Source organism: Pieris brassicae, chromosome 10 (genome assembly GCF_905147105.1).
Source record: "Pieris brassicae chromosome 10, ilPieBrab1.1, whole genome shotgun sequence".
Lineage (NCBI taxonomy): Eukaryota > Metazoa > Arthropoda > Insecta > Lepidoptera > Pieridae > Pieris > Pieris brassicae.
Genome location: NC_059674.1, coordinates 2,795,016 through 2,812,395, shown reverse-complemented (window position 1 = coordinate 2,812,395; position 17,380 = coordinate 2,795,016). Strand labels below are relative to the sequence as shown.

The 17,380-nt window shown below is 33.8% G+C and overlaps 1 protein-coding gene across 1 annotated transcript; it reads right to left on the bottom strand.

Annotated features, from left to right (window-relative positions):
* Positions 1 to 45: 45 nt before the first annotated feature.
* On the bottom strand, positions 46 to 16,816 carry LOC123715330 (insulin-like growth factor I, adult form). The gene is made up of 5 exons (XM_045670295.1): positions 16,724 to 16,816; positions 5,547 to 5,721; positions 3,165 to 3,279; positions 2,534 to 2,744; positions 46 to 1,394 (listed from the first exon to the last, which is right to left on the bottom strand). The coding sequence occupies exons 2-5, from the start codon at positions 5,710 to 5,712 to the stop codon at positions 1,257 to 1,259; spliced, it is 630 nt and encodes a 209-aa protein (XP_045526251.1). The 5' UTR covers positions 5,713 to 5,721; positions 16,724 to 16,816; the 3' UTR covers positions 46 to 1,256.
* Positions 16,817 to 17,380: the final 564 nt, after the last annotated feature.

Here is a 17,380-nt window from a genome sequence, read left to right as displayed (position 1 = left end):
AAATTAAAATTTTATTTGATTTGAACTGGGAAGAAAAAGAATTTATTTAAAAACAGAATTTGTTTAATCAGTCACCTCAAATATACATATCATTATACCCGGACATGCAACGCAAACACAGAGACATGTTAATCTAAAAACATGATATTACTAAAAGTTCATAAGTTAATGAATTACTTTATCAATTGGATTATCACAGATGCTTAAGAGATCTTTGAATCTTATGTGGTAGGTGTTACATAGTTTTAGAGTTATTACAATGCATTTATGAATATTTACATTATTATTCTTATATTATGAGGGTGTGGCATGTTTTTATGTACGTAAATCTCCTATCTAATGAACAATTCAAAAGTACAATATTATCTATCTGATTTGACTGAACTAGACTAAATATTGTTGAATTTTGCCGGATTGAAAAAAAATTAATAAAAGTTCTTCTTTCTTTACTATTACTGTTGTTTGAAGTCAACTCCCAAATAGACATATTTATAAGTCTGCTTTTAACCCAGTTAAGTTAGTGCTAACCATTGCCGAATCCGGATCCTACGGCATATGGCTATGTTTCACTTACTTCAAAATAAGTAAGTCTAGTTCGTAGTTTACTATCACGATTATCATAATTTGATTATCTTAATTTTAGATTAATTAATACTTGAACACATTTCTAGGAAGGAACTTGTTTTCAAGCTACAATAACTTATAAATCATAGATTTTCTACGTACTACATGCACACGTTATTATCTAATAACCTAGTTTTGAAAGTATCAGAATAGATTTATTATGGCATCGATAATACAAGTTTAGACGGCCCCAAGTCTGCTATAATAATGGTATTACACTATTTCTTCTCATACAACCTACATTTTGCTCTAACTTCATTGACATACAATTGAAGTGTGGTGTAGTGGATGCTGACCACCAAAGCCAAAGAAGTGTCAAACTTCATTAACGAAGTTAATTTATTGCGTTTTGAAAATATCACGTTCGAAACAATAGAGAACAACGCAACTAATGACGTAATTATATGTGACGTATAAAAAATTGGAAATATGTAGAATGGAACGAAACAGTTTTCGAAAGATCAACCTGGTTTAGGTATGGTTTCTCGACAATAAGGGGACTATTATTCCTAATTTATTGGCTATTTAATGTTGTATTTATCTACAAATTTCTAGGCTAATTATACTGATTGGTCGTGGCTACCAGACTAGGGGCTCTAGTTATCAAAAATTTACATTATTATTCGAATCTTTTACGAATACACCGCAATATATGCATAGCGGTCTCTTTCTGCCGACGGTAAATCAGTGTTTAAAGTTCTTCCCCAAGTCAGTAGGGGCGAGACGGTGCCTACCACGGGAGCAGCGCGCGCGGCATTCCTTTCGAGTTTCTGAAATAAACAAACGATAACATATCAATGCTAAAAATGTATGAATATAGAGTTCGAGAGGTCGAGGTAAAATTTATCTATGACCCGCCAGATGGATAACGAATAAAAATAAACTTTTTGTGCCATGTCAACTATCCTTAATTGATAACATAAATTAAAATAATTGGAGCTGAGCATTTCCTACATAATAATGGTATATGATTTATAATGAAAGCTTAATGACGTCCCGTTTTATATTTTCAAAGGAATTAATCAATGCGTGCAAGGAGTATTCCCATTTTGAAATATTATGGTTCAGGAATAAGTCTGTATGCGAACGTACTCTATGCCTTGGTCCACGCCAGTACAACGGAGTACTAAACTTTAAACCCTCTGTCAAAATCTTAACACCGCATGACAGATTGACCAAGGCATTCCACAGACAAGATTAAGTTCATCATTGTATTTAATGATAATTCGATTTTGAGATTTATGTGAATTATATCGCACCTAGATCTCTGGAGTTTAGAATAAGTTCGCACTTTTATCCAATATTTTTCAAGACCAGAAAGATGAAAGCAGTCGGTTACATGAAACTGTTAGTTAACATACCCAAGCATTAGTATGAGTGTTAGTAGCCGAATACTTGTTCTCTTTGGCCTACATTGTTTATTATGTCAAGTGTCAAAAACCAATAAAAATAGTATTACCGTTTTATTCATTAATTGTATGCCTCCAATTCACATTGACAACTTTCAATAGAATTGTTTTAATATTCGAAGTTTCTAAATTATGAATAAGATCGTAAAGTAAGGTAATCTTTGAAACAATAAATTAATACGATATATTGCAATCACTGATATGTAAGTGAATAATTGCTACACGGCTTTGAGAATTTCTATAAATATTTTAGATAATATCGTGAAACTATTTGTTTCAATCAAATCCATCCACGTTCGACAGAGCTATGCGTGCATAGGTACCATACGCGTCGAATTCTAAATCTCTTACATAGTAGTAAGTTAAAACAATTCTATATACCTGTTTAAAACCCTAATATACTGTAAATTATTTGGCAATAACTATTATTAAAACTGTCTTTTTATATCAGTGCCTACAATTTCTAAAGAGAACAAGTGTACGGCAAAGATGAGACACACCATGTTACCCATTAGCAAGGAACGTCGTCGGCCCGCGCGTTTGCGCCGACACGAACAGCGGCCTCGCTTTGCGTACCCGCGACTGCGACCTCGTACCGAGCGCCGCTCTGATGACTCCTTGGCTACCACGGCTGCTGGCACGCCACTCGAAGCCTCAGCGGAGCGATCCTCGATCAAGTGCTCGTCCGTCAGCTCCAGTGGTGATTCTAATCTGTGGATATCAGGTGTTAACTTAACATAAGTTAGAAATTTCTTATAGGATATCTATGGTTATCTATTTACTATCTATGCTATTTAAGGTGAAGCTATTGAAGAAGATTTTGATACAAATCATGTATTTATGATTGCTCGTACTGGGAATATAGGCGTTTTTACCAAACAGTTTAAGCAGAATTATAACAGAAAGATAAAATTAAAAATTATTAAAGGTTATTTATTATTTACCCTTTAAGGGCTTTTCTTTGTCATTAATAAATAAAAAAAAACGTTTATAGGTTAAAAGTACGATAAATTCATTTATTTAATTTGAATTAAAAATAATTTACTGTCTTTACGATTGGCGTGCTTAATTCTATGCAGATAATTTTTCTTAAAACAAGAAGCTATACATTGTTCAAATCACCAAACTTACTTTATTACGGAGCAGTATTGTAGAAGCTCAGTTGCCCGACAAGACGAGAGGCAACATCGATCCGCTATGCCCATTTGCCTTTTCCGTCTGACTGCGCCTGTAGGCTGTTCAATTACTGAAAATATATATTTTTTAAATTAGGTAACGTCTTTGTTATGTCTGGATTTAAAACTCGATTTTGACGTTTCTTCTTAGTACAACATGATTTGAGCCTGTGGTAAGTAGACACTTGAAAAGTGATACGTAAAACGATTATTTTATTATCGTTTTGACTTTTGTTGACTTCGAATCATCGCCTCTCCTAGTAAAGGATAACTTTGGAATAATTTTGGATATACATATATGGAATCAATTTGTATCTCATAGTCTTACTTTTGACTATTATGTACTTCACGGAAGTCCCTTTTTAGTTAAAAAATAGAGTACCTTCTATTTATTATAATCAATTAGAAAAATCTTTGGGTAAATTTTTTGAAGCATTATTAGACCTGTTGACTTCCACATTAAATCACCGCCTTTCACGCCTGCCATAATTGCATAATTTGAATTATGTCTTTTCCCATTCTAATAGCTATGGTCAATTATGAATTTCGAATGGCCATTGTGTGCGAATGCAGTAGAAACAAGTGTTTTATATTGTTCTAAACTGAATGGAAATTCCCACGATGTTGCGCTCCCAAGATGTCCTTGGTTTATATAACATATCACGAAACTGTTTCGTGATTGATAATATTATTAATAGGGAGGCGTTAAGCTTGTTTTTCCTATATTAAGTTGTAAACAATCAAGAGGTCGCGATTAAGAGATAAAAACTAATATAAATAATTACATAATTTTTATTACATACACGTTGCCTTCATGTTAAGTAATTATTTCTGATTTACCAATACGGATCTAAATATAAATATGTATGGTCAAGTTGGTAAGAAACAAAAGCGAAAACCGAACTGCGGTTGTCTTTGGAACTTCAAATCAGGTGCCATGTTTTTTTTTATTTCCTTAATCAAAAATAGTGTCAATAAACAAATGATAACAGCTATCAATGCTATTTATAACTGCAGTACAGACTACATATGAGATAGATTATTAGGTAATTAAAATACTTTATTGATATCATTTATTTTTATACCAATCAGTCTCACGTCAAAGCGGCAGACAATGCAATGTATTAATGTTTACATCTATTCTCATGTCTAGAAAGCCCTGCCCTTATTGAACTCATAACCTTATCTTTTGCGTAATGATAAGAGATACTGTTACCAAGCGGATAAATGCCTTTTACTAACATTCTCTTCGAAGTTTTGCTCTACAGAGAGTACGAGATCTCCCGAATTTGACGAATAAATGAATAACTAGCTAAAAAAGGTAAATATTAGGGTCCCATTAAGAGTGAGAGTCCTATATGTTTTCGATATACATATGTAATAATTTTATGTATCATTTCTTATCTAAAAGCATTTGTCGAAAACATTAAAGTCTACTTGTTCATTTAAAATAATAGTGTTCAATTTGTTCTGCTTGAAATAGCGTAAGTTTTTTTAAGCGATTTGTAATAGTTCTACCGGCTACCGGTTTGCGGTTAGAGCGAGGTACACCCTCAGGGGCTACGACCTCGATCACAGGAGGGCATAAGGCTTTGCCCACGATTACTATACTATACCACTGGGTATATATGTACCTCTGCCCTATTTAAACCGCATACACCCAGTATGCGGTTGAATTAGTATTCGTTCTGGTATGTCCCACTCTCGCAACGTCATTGCAAAGCCCCGGCGCATGTATAAAGTATTTCCCCTCTTAAAGAAACTTCTACGACCACGGTTTAAACCGCTGTTATTGGATTGGCTTAAAGTGCTGACTTCAGAATCGAGACTTGCGAACGGCAAACTATAACTACCGTACGACGAAATCTGATAGTTTATGACATACGTCATACGTAGCTAAGTTACAATTTAGTCGAAAGAGCCTGCTACGAGAAATGTCATACGTAACTCAAAATACAGTTTTCATTGTTGATTGTTATTATTTTTTATTTTAAGTATTTTGTTAGTTATAGTTATTAAGTACAAAGTGAATTGTGTATTTATTTGTTTCTGGATTTAGATAGTAATCCTCGTTGGCAAAACTTATTTTTAATAACTAAAATTATATGTAATGTTTATTTAGAAAAATCTGTAGATGAAAAAGATAAATTAATGTTTATAATTGTAGTATTTCGTGGTAGTTTCGATCACATTCTCTGATTCATAAGATCACCTTTTTATACAATATATAAGGCAATTCTTATTCCTCTCATACAGTTACCTCTCGTTATTAACACTTCCGATAAACCGTAATTTATATTGTCTATTGGATATAAAAGATACTGTCAAAATTTCTTACCTGTAGGTACGTCCCAAGGAGGGCTATTGTACTCTTTGCATAGACCTTCCATAGTCTCCACAAGTTGTCTGCCGCACAATTTGAAAGCGGGTGGCGCTGAATAACTTGTATCCACCAGCAAGAATACTGTGATCACGGCAAAATGTGCCGACTTTACCACGGACATCTTGGATAACTGTAAAATGAATAGGTTTTGAGAAGTGAAAATTAATTGCGTATTTAAAGGGCTTCTTGTGAGCGAACAAGCAAGACAACAATGCTTAAAGTACAACAAATTGTTTCTGTCATCTCTTAACTTCTCTCTGTAATCGAACCAAATTAGGAAACAATATTGTACTATATTTATATTAAAAAAAAAACGTTTCCCGGCGTGGCACTTAAACAGAGACGAACGTAATGTTTCGCTATTTACAAATGTAGAAAAGGACGTTAGATACTAATTAATGTTGAAATATTTTTACTTTTTTAAATAGGTGTTTTTAATCAGATATAATGTATTCAGTCTTCGTCAATGTAATCGGAGCTTACGACTGTTCGTATAAGAAGTATCAAACGCTTTTATACAAAGGGTAGTGTAACATGATACCGGCGCCACCCAGCATTAAACAAGGGATGATATACGCATTTTTCATTTCCTTGATGTTATACAATGACGAGTTGAAAATTTTACATTAAAACGAAACTTGACACCATCTTGACCACTCAGCGTAAGTATTGGCCATACACGTCTGGCACTAATAAAATTTACCGACGAAACGTTCCTAAAAAAATTTAAAATTTAGAATTATGTAAATAATTATAAGTTTTAATAATAATACATAGCTTTAATCCGTTCATAAAGTGTTTTTCTTAAGTGGTACAGTGTTCAGCTTTCTGTACCACGTCGGCATTTCCGGGTCAAAGAAATGCCAGTTTCTTTCAGGGTTCGTACCCACGACCTCACTGAGAGTCACAAGCTGAAACCAACACTGCTCTATTGTTTTAATTTTGGTTCAATTGTTTTAGGAAACTATTAGCAATGCTTTGCTTGTTGATGTTTTACATCTACGAGATGGAGATAGAGAATAAAAATAATCAATAGCGCTACAACCTTTTTTACGTCTGGGCCTCAGATTTATGTATCTGTTTCATGATCATTTTTTAATCGAATAGGCAATTAGGTGATCAGCCTTCTGTGCCTGACGCACGCCGTCGACTTTTTGGGTCTAAGGCAGGCCGGTTTCCTCACGATGTTTTCCTTCACCGTTAGGGCTAATGTTAAATGCGCACGCGGAGTTAGAGAATAGAGATATATAAATAAATGACTTTGTATATCAAATTTTTTATGTAACATTAACTCGTGTCCATCTCTTGCTACAAACTAGTTTTGATCACAAAAGTGGTTTGATTCGGGAGTACGCTTCCTAAAGACTGGTTTGCGACCTGATGCGTATTGAAATACGGGAAAGATATTGTTTCTTAAGTTAATCTATAACAATACTTCAGACCGATCGATGATCGAATTACGTCTGGTCTGGTTATCTGACCTTAATTCGACTTTGTGAGCAAACATAAATACTAATAATAATATACTACAGAGAATCATTTTTGTTTGTAAAACCCCATCGAAACGGTATGGATAAAGTTAGAGGGTTTCACGGACACTGGATGCATCTTAGAGTAATTGTATATATATTTATTTCCGTATAATGTATGTCAATGAGATGTGGATAAATAAAGGCTTATTATTATCATTTTATATTACGTAAACAGTATCGTAAATTAATCAATAAAGATTTTTATAAATTTGACGATAATTTAAATGATCGTAATCCTTGGGATTGATTTGCTCCAGTTCAAACAATGCTCTGCCTTACAAACAATTTGTGTGACTCAAAACTTGGCGGTTAAAAAGAGTGGCGGAGAGCTCTTCCTGCCCGCTCTACGCCCTTGACTTGCGTAAATGTAAATTTAGAATCAATTTAACATATTTTCTGTTGACGTTTATAAGTGTACTTGGTATATGCATAAAGTTATTTTTAATTTGAGTTTGTTAACGGTAAGATTAAGATGAGTGACTCTAAAACTTTTTAGATTTTAATATAGAAGTCGTAGAATATTTCGAACTACGTAATGTAGTGACCATTTATTGCTTTCTGTTTATTTATTTACAAAAACGTGTGGCGCTGTACCCTTGGTCTTGACCTCTGATTTTTGTATCTGTTCGTTGATAATTTTATTCTAATATGCAGGTGATTCTATTTCTATATGATTTTCCTTCACTAGGACCAAGTGTAAAGGTGATCATTTTATTTTATACTCTTATTTAAAGTTGATAGTTGTGTGTTCGCATAATAATCTCATGTCTTACAATCTGATTTTTATGTAATATTCAAACACAAATAACATATATTATTGTAAGTAAGAAATCGCTACGAAAGTTCAAAAAGACGCTCGAGCGAATTTGGTTACGTTTAGAAACAATTGAATTAACTAAGTGATTAGATCCACGTTTAGTTTTATGATACAATGACCACACATACTGCACCCACCCACTGCACCCTATTCTTAGAATGGCACTTATGAAAAGGAAGACGCTGATTTGCATTTTTATGAATGACGAAGCCTTGTTTTATAATTCACTTAAACTAAAATGGCCTTATGTATTAAGAGGACCGCCGTTTCGATGCGAGAAGGATGAACTGTGTTTATAAGGTGAAAAATGCTGATTTTCTTTTATTAATACACTCCTATTTAAACTTGTCGTGCGTATATTTTTTGTGTAGAAAATTCCATAATTCAATTAACGAATGACTCGTCCGCCATTTTATTTCACGTTGTAGTTTTGTTCCAATTTTGAATTTTAAACGTTCCTATGCTTCCGCTCGCCACAGATTAACGAGAAAGATTTTACTGTCCGCCATTTCATTACACATATGCATCGTCAAGTATGATTGTTATGGCACGCTTTATAGTTGTGGTACGTGTACTACGTGGACCATGGCTTGTGGAGAGCGATATTATTTCATATTATAGTAATTATTGAACATTTCGTAACAAGAACATAGAATCGACCGTTATTATTATGAATTTTATTTTTTTTCGAAAATGTTTCTCATCTTTTTTGACATATCTTCGAATATACATATTATATCGACGGTTTTGGGTAATGGCATATAGGCTCTGGATTCAATACCGAAACTATTATTTGTTTTACGGACCCAACTTTTATTCAATATTAATGTTTTTGAAATACTTCTAAATACTATTTGAACCTGTTCCGATTGACTCGAGATACACATCCTAATTATTCCTCTAACAAAGAATGAAATCGATATAGTACTTTCAGTATTACATTGTACCAAAAATACAGCTAACAATGATAAAATACATCGTAAATTTCCAATCTTGTATAATCCTTCCAATTTACAACGGTTATAGAAGAAGTCCTGTCGTTTCAATCAGCAAGCAGACATAACAAACCGAACCTCCACCATTCATTAGACTATAAAGTTGTTTATTAATAACTTTATGACCTCGTAAAGCTAACTACGGCTGAGTCATAAAATCTATGTATAAATAAAAATGAATCGCAAAATTTGTTGCTAAGATGAAAATTATAAATCTAAAGCAAATTATACTAAACATAGAATACATATATACAAAAAGTTTCAAACATTTACCAAAGGAAAAAATAATACATTTAACTAACTAATGCCTAATTCGGGCTTGTCGTATGAAAGTGATAGAGAAAAAAGAAATTGGAAAATTGTCGCAAAGTATATCTAAGGACAAATGAAAGAATTTGCAGGAGGCCTCCTTCGAGTGTAATTATAGTGTACTAGAATAAAGGCTATTTTTATTTTATTACTTTTTTATATGAAAACGAGTCGTTGAATCGTCCTATCTCCAGTGACCAGTCAATAGCATGAGCAAACTAACAATTGTATCAAAGGCTTGTTAACGCATGTATTTCTCAAGTGTTTTACATTAGTGTATGTATGGTTGTTTCAACGATATGCTTTAAATAATAATAATATTTTTTAGTGTATTTTTATTTCGTATATATTTATTGTAACATTAATGTTTACCAAAATTTTCATATATATTAGATAAAACAGCTTGTAACGTAGATATAGTATATGTATGATGTGATAAACTCCAATAAATCAATTAATAATTGAGATCTTATTTTTACTCTATATTAATCATTCACGAACAGTAAATCTATTGAATGATTTACACATTTATATCATCTGTAGTCAGTTGGCATAGTTGTAAATACAACCGATCATGTTAAAATTGAATTGTAAGTACGTTCCGGACAATCGCTTACATGTGAATTGCAAAACGCATGCGCATACAACCGGCGATTATCTTGAATTTAGGGCTATCATTCTTTTTGAGTTTGTTCGCCCTTGTATCGTTTTAAGCCAATAGTTTATATAGACTTGGTTATCGCTAATGTGTATGTAATCCTATAATTCTTTTATTATAATTAATTTTACCAGTTAAGTGTAATGCTTGCTGTTGTTGATAGGTTTTTGGTAATATTCTAATATTGCGTTGTTTTCGCGTTGATGACATAACGTATTTGATTATTCGAAGTACCACAATTTAAAACTTTAATAAATAAATATACTTATAGGTATAAGCACAGTAATTTTAATACAACATAACAAATAAAAAAGAGTTTCGAATCTTTGCAGTGAGTTAAACCCACAGTCAAGTTTAATAATCATAATGATATTTTAATCACGCGAGCCAATGTGACCTGTCCAATTATATACGGATTACTCACAGTCTTTATGCCAATATTCAGAGACGAGATTTACGATAACATATGACCCGTGCGTCATGATTAAAGTTTTTAACATAACCTCTCAATCTGGATTATAAAATGGCCACTAAATATATAGCGCTATTCGTCGTGAACCCTAGGATATATAACACCTATCACATTATTGCTCCGTGCCTCAGTGCGGCTGTACTTGATTAGATAATAACATGAATCGCGGCTTCTTTCGTAGACTAGACGCGCGTTGTAATTCAAATACATGTTGAAACATTATTTTTATACAAAGCAGGTTTTATATCACAGTGATTTTGACGCAACGGTTATACATGATTCTTATTGCATTATTAAACTTCTAAGGAGGTTTTTTAGGTATTTATTTTTAATGTTTAAGCGTCTGTGGATCGTTCTTTATCGAATTGTCAAATACATTTGCAGCGAATAGGCATATGTATTGTATTTGTGTTTTTTAAGTCGGAGTCGTTTCTATATTTTTAGAGTTTTATAACCACTTGTATTATGTGGAATTACCACGCACGGCTGGCGTACTATGTAGCATTAATATTACCTTAACCTTATTATACATAATACATTTTCTAGAGTATTATTAACAATCTATTTTGACAAGTACGGTGAACATAAATTGTACAAAAATACAATAAAAATATAAATGCTAGTTTTAACTAGTTACGTATTTAAAAATTCGCTAGGGGTCATAAGATATTAAGTCAATGTGAAATAGCTTAAGGTATGTCTCAGGTACCGCTTGCAAATAATATGTGGCCTTTAGTATATTATCTTAAACCGAATTAAACTAAAAGTATGTAAGGCCACTTGATTAGGTATTTCTAATAAATATTTTGGCGTTTAAAAATTACTAACATAAGTTAGTACTCACTGATAGTTGAGGATTATTATAGGACTCATTTTGATATAAAATACGACAGTTAAATAAATATTAGACTTTATTTGTGTTTTTATATATGTATGCTGGTGAAGCATAAAAAAATAAAAGAAATTATTTAAAAGTATAAAAAATGTGTGTATCATTGCAAAGTAAAAACGGCCTCACAGACCTACCGGACCTTAGCCGACCATATTTACGGTGTATAAATAATCTAAACGAAAAACTTATATTAGACATAAAATTCAACAACCTTTCGAGTAAATTGCGTTAAAACACCATTAAACCGTATAGTTTTAATGTTGTATTAAGGCAAATGAGCCTACGGGATGCCTATGGCCATAAATAGCAGTCACCACTCACCCATTATAGTGAGTGCGTTGCCGGCCTTTGAAGGCAGACGAGTAAACTCTTTATTTAAATATTTAGGTCGTATCTCCCAGGGAAGACTCCCACCGGGAATCGATACACAAAATAAAGAGTCTTGAACATGTCTATTATTAATATGTATTTTAATGAATAAAGAGAAATAAATAAATAACTATATGAATAAAGAGATGGATCATACATAACTTTTATCTTAAACCCCGCTTCATAAGCCAATGAGTTTGAAGAAATGCATACTTTGGGTGGTCTGTTACAGTTAGTAGGTCATTGGAGTCGGTAAATAGCAATCAACGGGCATAATCCCGCCCGACTGTTTAAGTGATTATCTCCATTGGCAGCATTAGCCTGAGACATTTAAAGATGTTCACGATATATCTTTGATGAAACAATGCTTGGAAGTTTTATGAGAGTTACTCGTTATTTTTTTATATAGCTGGGGCAAACGGGCAGCAGGCTGATGATGGTAATGAGATCCCTTCATAGCTCTTTGATAAAACATTTTTTTTGAATTTCATGAGACAAAATTGTAATCTTTTTTTATATAACGTTGCAAACGGGCATGAGGTGAGCCAACTGATGAAAGTGCACCCATTGTCACATTGCTTGCAAGTGTGTTGACGAGTTTTAAGAATATAATAACATCAATTTACGGATCCGACCTGGTTCTGGATGTTTGGTTAATAGACCATTGCAGCCACGAGATTTTACCTTTTTTATTTCTTGTTAGGTTTGTTATAATATTTAGCTTAGTGATTAATAACCAATACAATAACCAAAATAACAGAAGGCAATAAGGTAAGGGTTCTGTGATAAAAAAAGAGTGTTACAGTAGGAAGGCTTGTACCCAATAAACCACCAAAGATTTTACTTGAATTCGCACGCTGAAGCCACTAGGCCTGGTCTTGAGGATTTACTCTAAGGATTAGGGTATAGTTAATAATTAACTGCTTTAACATGAGATGAGCAGCTTCTGCAACATGAGATACAGTCATCGTCTTTTATAACGACATCGTAGGACTACTCATATTTGGTCGCAAAAACCGACAGTCGCAACAGCTGATGATGTTGTTATCAACCGCTATGTTGTTCTAAACGATGTCGTCGTAAACGGTTTTGACTGTAGTTGCAGGTTGTTACAAAGCCTGGTGATTTAGAACAGTATTTTGTTGCCAGTTTTTCTTGTCCGTTCTACGCCCTTTGACAACTGACAGTAATTTTTTAATGACTTTCATAAGTGTCCATTATACCTATATTGATATATGTTTTGACTATTAATATCACCCTTTTTTTTGAGACAATACCCACTAAAACCACCTCGAGTAGTTCCTACAAAGCCGCGTTACAGAGGCTCCGGGATCGGAAATTCGACCGTGCCGCCCCCCCCCCCCCCCCCATGTACGGTTTAAGCACTCGGCGGTACCGTACAACCCTACCAAAGGCCGAGAACAAATTTAAATTAAATTAAAACTTGCACTCGAACCGGGAATCGATTCCAGTACCCCTCACCACAGCAGTCACATACAAAGACCGCTAGGCTATGAGGCCTTATTAATATCACCCTGGTAAGTTAAAGAAATTGCGTTTATGAATGAAGTTTGCGTTGGTGATCTATTTATTATCTACACCTTACAGTACGTTAGAAGGTGGCGAGGTGGCTTCGTAAGGCCATCGAACGTTGATGATCTTTATTGCTAATGAAATTTGATGCCGCGTTTCTGAGTAATGACTTAATGCTTTGACCAGACTATTGGCTAAGATTATCTAACTAATAAGTGCATCAGGGCCAGGTCTCCTTCTACCACTTTGCCTTGAATGTTTAGCTGAAGGAGGTCGTAGTTTTAGTGTTACACAATAAAATGATTTCATTAATTAGCTATACTTTTAAATTTACATTAATTTTATTGTGTAAACCAAATACAATATTGTCATTAGTTTAAATGAATTTTATTTCCATAGCAACCGGTGGCAAATCGTAACGACAAGCATCATTTGTGAGGGTCAAGTATATCGTCGGCTATCCCAATTGGCGTTCGGCGGTCACTGGCTTATGTCAGGTACAGTCTATGACCGTAAACAAGGATAAAGTATTTACCTTTAGCAGATTTATAGACTATAAATACTTGGGACTGTGGTTGCTACGACGAAACTGTTTGTCCGCCTTCAGACTTCAGTATCATGTCATATCATATCAGACTTGATCATATGTTGGAAAGTACGTGATCAGCTGTATGTGTACACGCCGATTTTTTGGGAGCATGCCGTTTATCATGATATTTTTCTTCGCCGTACAAGCGTTAAATGCACACATAGACAGATAGCCGGGAATCGCAACAACGCACTAAAGGATGAGGGTCACACGCTGAAGCCAGCAATCATCCAGGAAAATGTACTGATGTAAAAAACATAGTGTGATAGTAACGTGAGAAAAAAGGTTATTCACATCAAATCCAAATAAGTTGCAAAGAACGGTGCCTTTTAGTACTTGTCTTGTCTTCACGTAATTTGTATTGATGCGATTTGTATGATTGGATAATCAGTTCCGTATGTTGTAATTAACAGAGCATGATTTGCAACATCAGCAAGGTCATGTCAGCTGTCATGTGAAGTAGATTTTTTGTGAGTTTTCAAAAAAATTATATGAGTTTCGATATAAGGACGTATAATGTGTGTCCCGTCACCTCGTCATTTAAATTGTTTCTTGAAGCTACTATATGTTCAGGCTTTTGTGTCTGATTGTGTATTTTGTGATTGATTTTACCGTATAGAACGTGCTGGTTTCGTTTATTTATTCACTAAAATACATTAAGTCCAATACGATAATATTACGAAAAAAGAAGAACTAGATTGTTATGCTATACATTAGATATCGCTACTGTGAACTCTGTCTTCGAACATATAAAGATGTCGATAGTGAGACAGCATTCAGGAAGCGCAACGTCTTAGTCAACGGGGATCTGTGCAACGGACTGGTTGGCCAAATGAAGAAAGAAAACTCCATTGGTATCGTCGAAGTTTAAGTGCTCGACCTTATATACGAATCCCATGCTTAACCACTGGCACAGTGTTCTAATACACGAATTTGACGTCACGTGACATTCATACTTAGAAAATACGGCCGTCGTATTTATAGGTACGAACGCTGTGACCCCAATTTAAAAGTTGACCTCGCAAAGTTCAAATTATTTTTGCTCTCGCAGATTACTTGTTTACTTATATTTGCATTATCATTAATTATTTTTTTATGAGACTGTTTATATTTCAATATAACTATTTTGTGGTTAACTCAAACGGTAAAACAAACGATGAATTCCTTAAGGATTCCTATACAAAATGTAATAAAAACCAGTTCTACACACAAATAATCAAAGATATCTTCTAAGATCGATTAATCGAGACTCTGGCGTTTCCCATTTCCTTATATGACCCCTAGCGAGCATGCTATATGGCAGGGCCATTTTTAATTAGTGTAAATAATTTAACTATATATTTTCGGCCATTCAATGAGCAGAGGCGATGGGAACTTGGAGAAACTGATCGTGGTTGGTAGCACAGAAGGCAAAAGATCGCGTGGCCATTCCCCAACTAGATGGACCTATCAAGTGAAAGCCTCACTGTCCTCAAAAATAAGAGAGGCCCTGGACAGAAACCGGTGGTTTCCTTGCTAACCTTGACGCTCAGACATGAGCAACCGACTGAAGAGAGAATTTGTTCGAATATGCTTTCGCTTAGCTCCATACAAATACAAAAACGTATATTTACTTTTCTATTACGATTACTATTCGATATTACGACTCGTTCATACTAAAACCTCTGCTATGTCGCTGTATTTGTGAACAGAGTTTCTGAGAATGTTTTATGTGAGTATTCCAGCATGTCATTCTTATTGCTACCTTTTATGATGGACTTGAATGGGTAATAAAGACGTGTGCGTCGTATTGGAATACGACTTTCAATTTACTCTAATATACTATTGAAATACTGTACAGCTGTACTTTATTTTGAGGAACGGCTTATGTTTTTGTCGTATATTTGCAAGGTCTGATATTATTTCTATATTTTTGTATGATGATTATTCATACATCAAAATAACATGTAAAATATTATAAATTTATAATAATACATAACGTCAATCCGGTTAAAAAGTGTTTTCTATCAATGTGTAAAAGCTATGTTAACAAAAGACAATACAACATGTTTTTAATTCATTTGTTACTTTTTAATAAAAAACGTTTCTTTGTTTAATTGAAGTCTACTGGTTCGAATAATTTGTTTTATATTTACACTTAATTTTAATAAATATATAAGAAGATAACTTTAAAATAACTCGGCAACAAAATAATCGAATACCTTAGCATGTTTGTGTGCTGTATCCGCATGTGACAGCCGTACATATAAACAAAATACGAATTAACATTATTTTATAGAAGTTTTGTTTGTGTGTGAGGTCTTAACAAAGAGTATAAAAAACTAAATTTTAAACATTACATTAGAGACAAATGTGTCGGTCAAAGTTGATCTGTCTAACCTGAACACGAAATTGAACTTCTCTGGAAACCCGACCTAGAAAATGCAGGTTAATTATACCACTTGTTGTGTTTGTTAGATGTAAAATATATATTCTGTGCGCCTGTCTATGCATACGCGTCGTTTTACAGAACACGAAAATTGTTATTTTATATTACAAAGTTTTGAACTTCTTATCAGAAATATTCTTAGTATAAACAGTTTCATGCTTATTATGTATTGATTAATTTAATTGGAGTTTTCTCTATAAAAGCGGTTCTAGAAAATATATGTACATTGTTTGAAGCCAATCAAATAATTGACCTACGTGGTGTATATACAAGCGGCCTTTTTACCTGAATATTTATTTTTAACACGTTTTTATAAAATGTTTAATATTTCATTTTTTTATCGCAACTTCGATCGCTCAATCATTATTCGAATTTCAAAAATTAATACATCGTACCAAAAAACAATTTTACAGTATTTTTAGATTTCATTTACCCCGCTTTATAAAAATAAATACTGCGCATAAAAAAGTCTCGAAATAAAAAAAAAACATTCGAAAAAAGAAGTCGCTTTCGTGATATAAATGATCCAGGAACATACCTGGTATTATTGCCGTCTCCGTGCTGCTGATCGCACTGTTGTGTTCGCAGTCGTGTCGCACCGTACGCGCTCGTGCTCCGGCGCCGGTCAGTGGTCACGCTGTAGCCGGCGCACGCGCAGCACTCGCTTTTAAAAGACGATAGGCGGCCCGCCACGCCCCGCGCTCCGCCTGTCTTTACTAAAATCCTTACTACACTGATAACTTTTTTTCACTACAGTGCTTACGCTTGCAAACAATACATTAACACCACTTATAAGAATGTATTATGCCACGAAGGAGATACGTCAGTAAAAAATGATAACTTTATATGTAGATATATTTTAAAAGCTCTATTCTAGGTTTACCATGACTGATGTTAATAATTGGAATTTTAAAAAAAGTTTTAAAGTTAGATTTAATAGAATAAAATTAGATTACTATGCATTAAAATAGTGCCAATAGAGATTGATTCGCCTATTGGGAGGGAGGTGATTATCAATTCGATTTAATTTTTACGTAGTGGAAGGCGCCAAAAGAAGTCCTCATTGGTAATTTAAAATTTGAATATCTTTTGCGGTTGTGGGTCGATAACTGTGTTATCGTTGTTAAGTTTGAACATTCTAAGTTCGTTCTCCGCTAAGGAAGATCGTTTTGTCGCGTCTTCTAAATTTCAAGGT

Coding starts and splice junctions, on each gene's coding strand:
- LOC123715330 (XM_045670295.1), bottom strand. CDS start 5,712: ATGTCCGTGGTAAAGTCGGCACATTTTGCCGTGATCACAGTATTCTTG. Junction 3,280..5,546: donor TCCTTGGGACGTACCTACAG/GTAAGAAATTTT, acceptor ATATATTTTCAG/TAATTGAACAGCCTACAGGC. Junction 2,745..3,164: donor CAATACTGCTCCGTAATAAA/GTAAGTTTGGTG, acceptor TGATATCCACAG/ATTAGAATCACCACTGGAGC.